At 41.8% G+C, this 1,250-nt stretch overlaps 1 protein-coding gene across 1 annotated transcript in view; it reads right to left on the bottom strand.

Moving 5' to 3' along the window:
• The window catches only part of nae1 (nedd8 activating enzyme E1 subunit 1), a 7,081-nt gene extending 5,831 nt beyond the window's left edge, over nt 1-1,250 (bottom strand). The window contains exons 1-3 of the mRNA XM_032528184.1: nt 702-1,250; nt 174-277; nt 28-88 (exon numbers count right to left, since the gene is read on the bottom strand). Coding sequence (XP_032384075.1) covers nt 28-88; nt 174-277; nt 702-751 — 215 coding nt within the window. The 5' untranslated portion in view covers nt 752-1,250. The remainder of the gene's footprint in view (nt 1-27; nt 89-173; nt 278-701) is intronic.

Consider the following 1,250-nt stretch of genomic DNA (forward strand, 5'->3'; position numbering starts at 1 on the left):
TTTTTTATTAAATAACTGCTTTCATACTTGTTTCCAACATCTTCCCCGGAGACTGTGTGTCCATCCACTATGGTGAATGCTCCAATACCTGACAAAGAGACCCATGAATTCAATAAGACGGATGCTTTTAATCAGAAAGCGCTGCACGGACACAGAGCCACATCTGGTCTTACCTGGAAGCACGAGGTTCTTCAGTATCTCTGTTCCAGTTGCGGTGGCGTTGATGAGACAAACATGTGCATTCTCCAGTGATTCTTGACCATGGTCACCCCACAGTCTGAAACATACAGTACCATCGACATGTGTTGCCACCTAGTGAGACAATTCATCCTCCACCGCTGGAAAAACACAGCAAGCCACTTTGCTGGAATGACTTAGCTAGTGCTGTGACAGCTTCAATAGCTTTGACTGACGTTACCATGTATTTTTACTTGCTTAACCATCAAACACATTGCATATGAATGGTTTCAGTAAAAAAGCTGGTGGTTCTGATGGACGAGCAACCACTAAACAGAAAAAACAATCATACTACCATATTAACCGTATAGCTAATAGCTGCTGTTTTTTACATTGCTAACGCTAACTGACGTTGGCACTGCTGCCCCAACAATGTTTCTGCTGTGTCCTCTCAAATCAAACGCGCTCAACATTTAGCTAAAATATTAGTTCTCTGTGAGATGTACGATCTAGTTTAAATGTACCTGAGTTGTCTGTCGTATTTCTGTTCTTTGGAGGCTTTCGTGGCTGCCATAGTAGTATATTTCCAATGTCTACGGACCAGTGACTGTAAAATAAGCTAACGCATTTTAACTTCCTCAATGACAGATTCGACACAAACGTTCGCCCGTGAAAATTCAACTGCGCACTTTCGACACACATTCTGACTCATGTAATGGAGACCTGAACTGAACTGTGAAAGCCTATAAATAATGTGTCAGTACTGCAAGCGTCTTGAAACTTTTCTTTCTGCAAATTTACTGAATATATACAGTAAAAAATAAAACGCGTTGGACACTGCAGCGTGCGTAGACCTCCCGGATGAACAAAGGAGCAGCATCCATGGATGATCATTATCAACATCTCGCATCTCACCCGATCTCCCCCAAGATGGTGAGCCACATCCGACAAGTGGGAACGTTGTGGACCAGAGCAGCAATTATACATTGTTTTAAAGTTTCTCTTTAATATCCAGAAGTGGATGTATTCATGGGTGACATAGTAACGTTAGCTAGCCTATAATAATAATAATA

Source organism: Etheostoma spectabile, chromosome 1 (assembly GCF_008692095.1).
Source record: "Etheostoma spectabile isolate EspeVRDwgs_2016 chromosome 1, UIUC_Espe_1.0, whole genome shotgun sequence".
NCBI classification, from domain to species: Eukaryota; Metazoa; Chordata; class Actinopteri; order Perciformes; family Percidae; genus Etheostoma; species Etheostoma spectabile.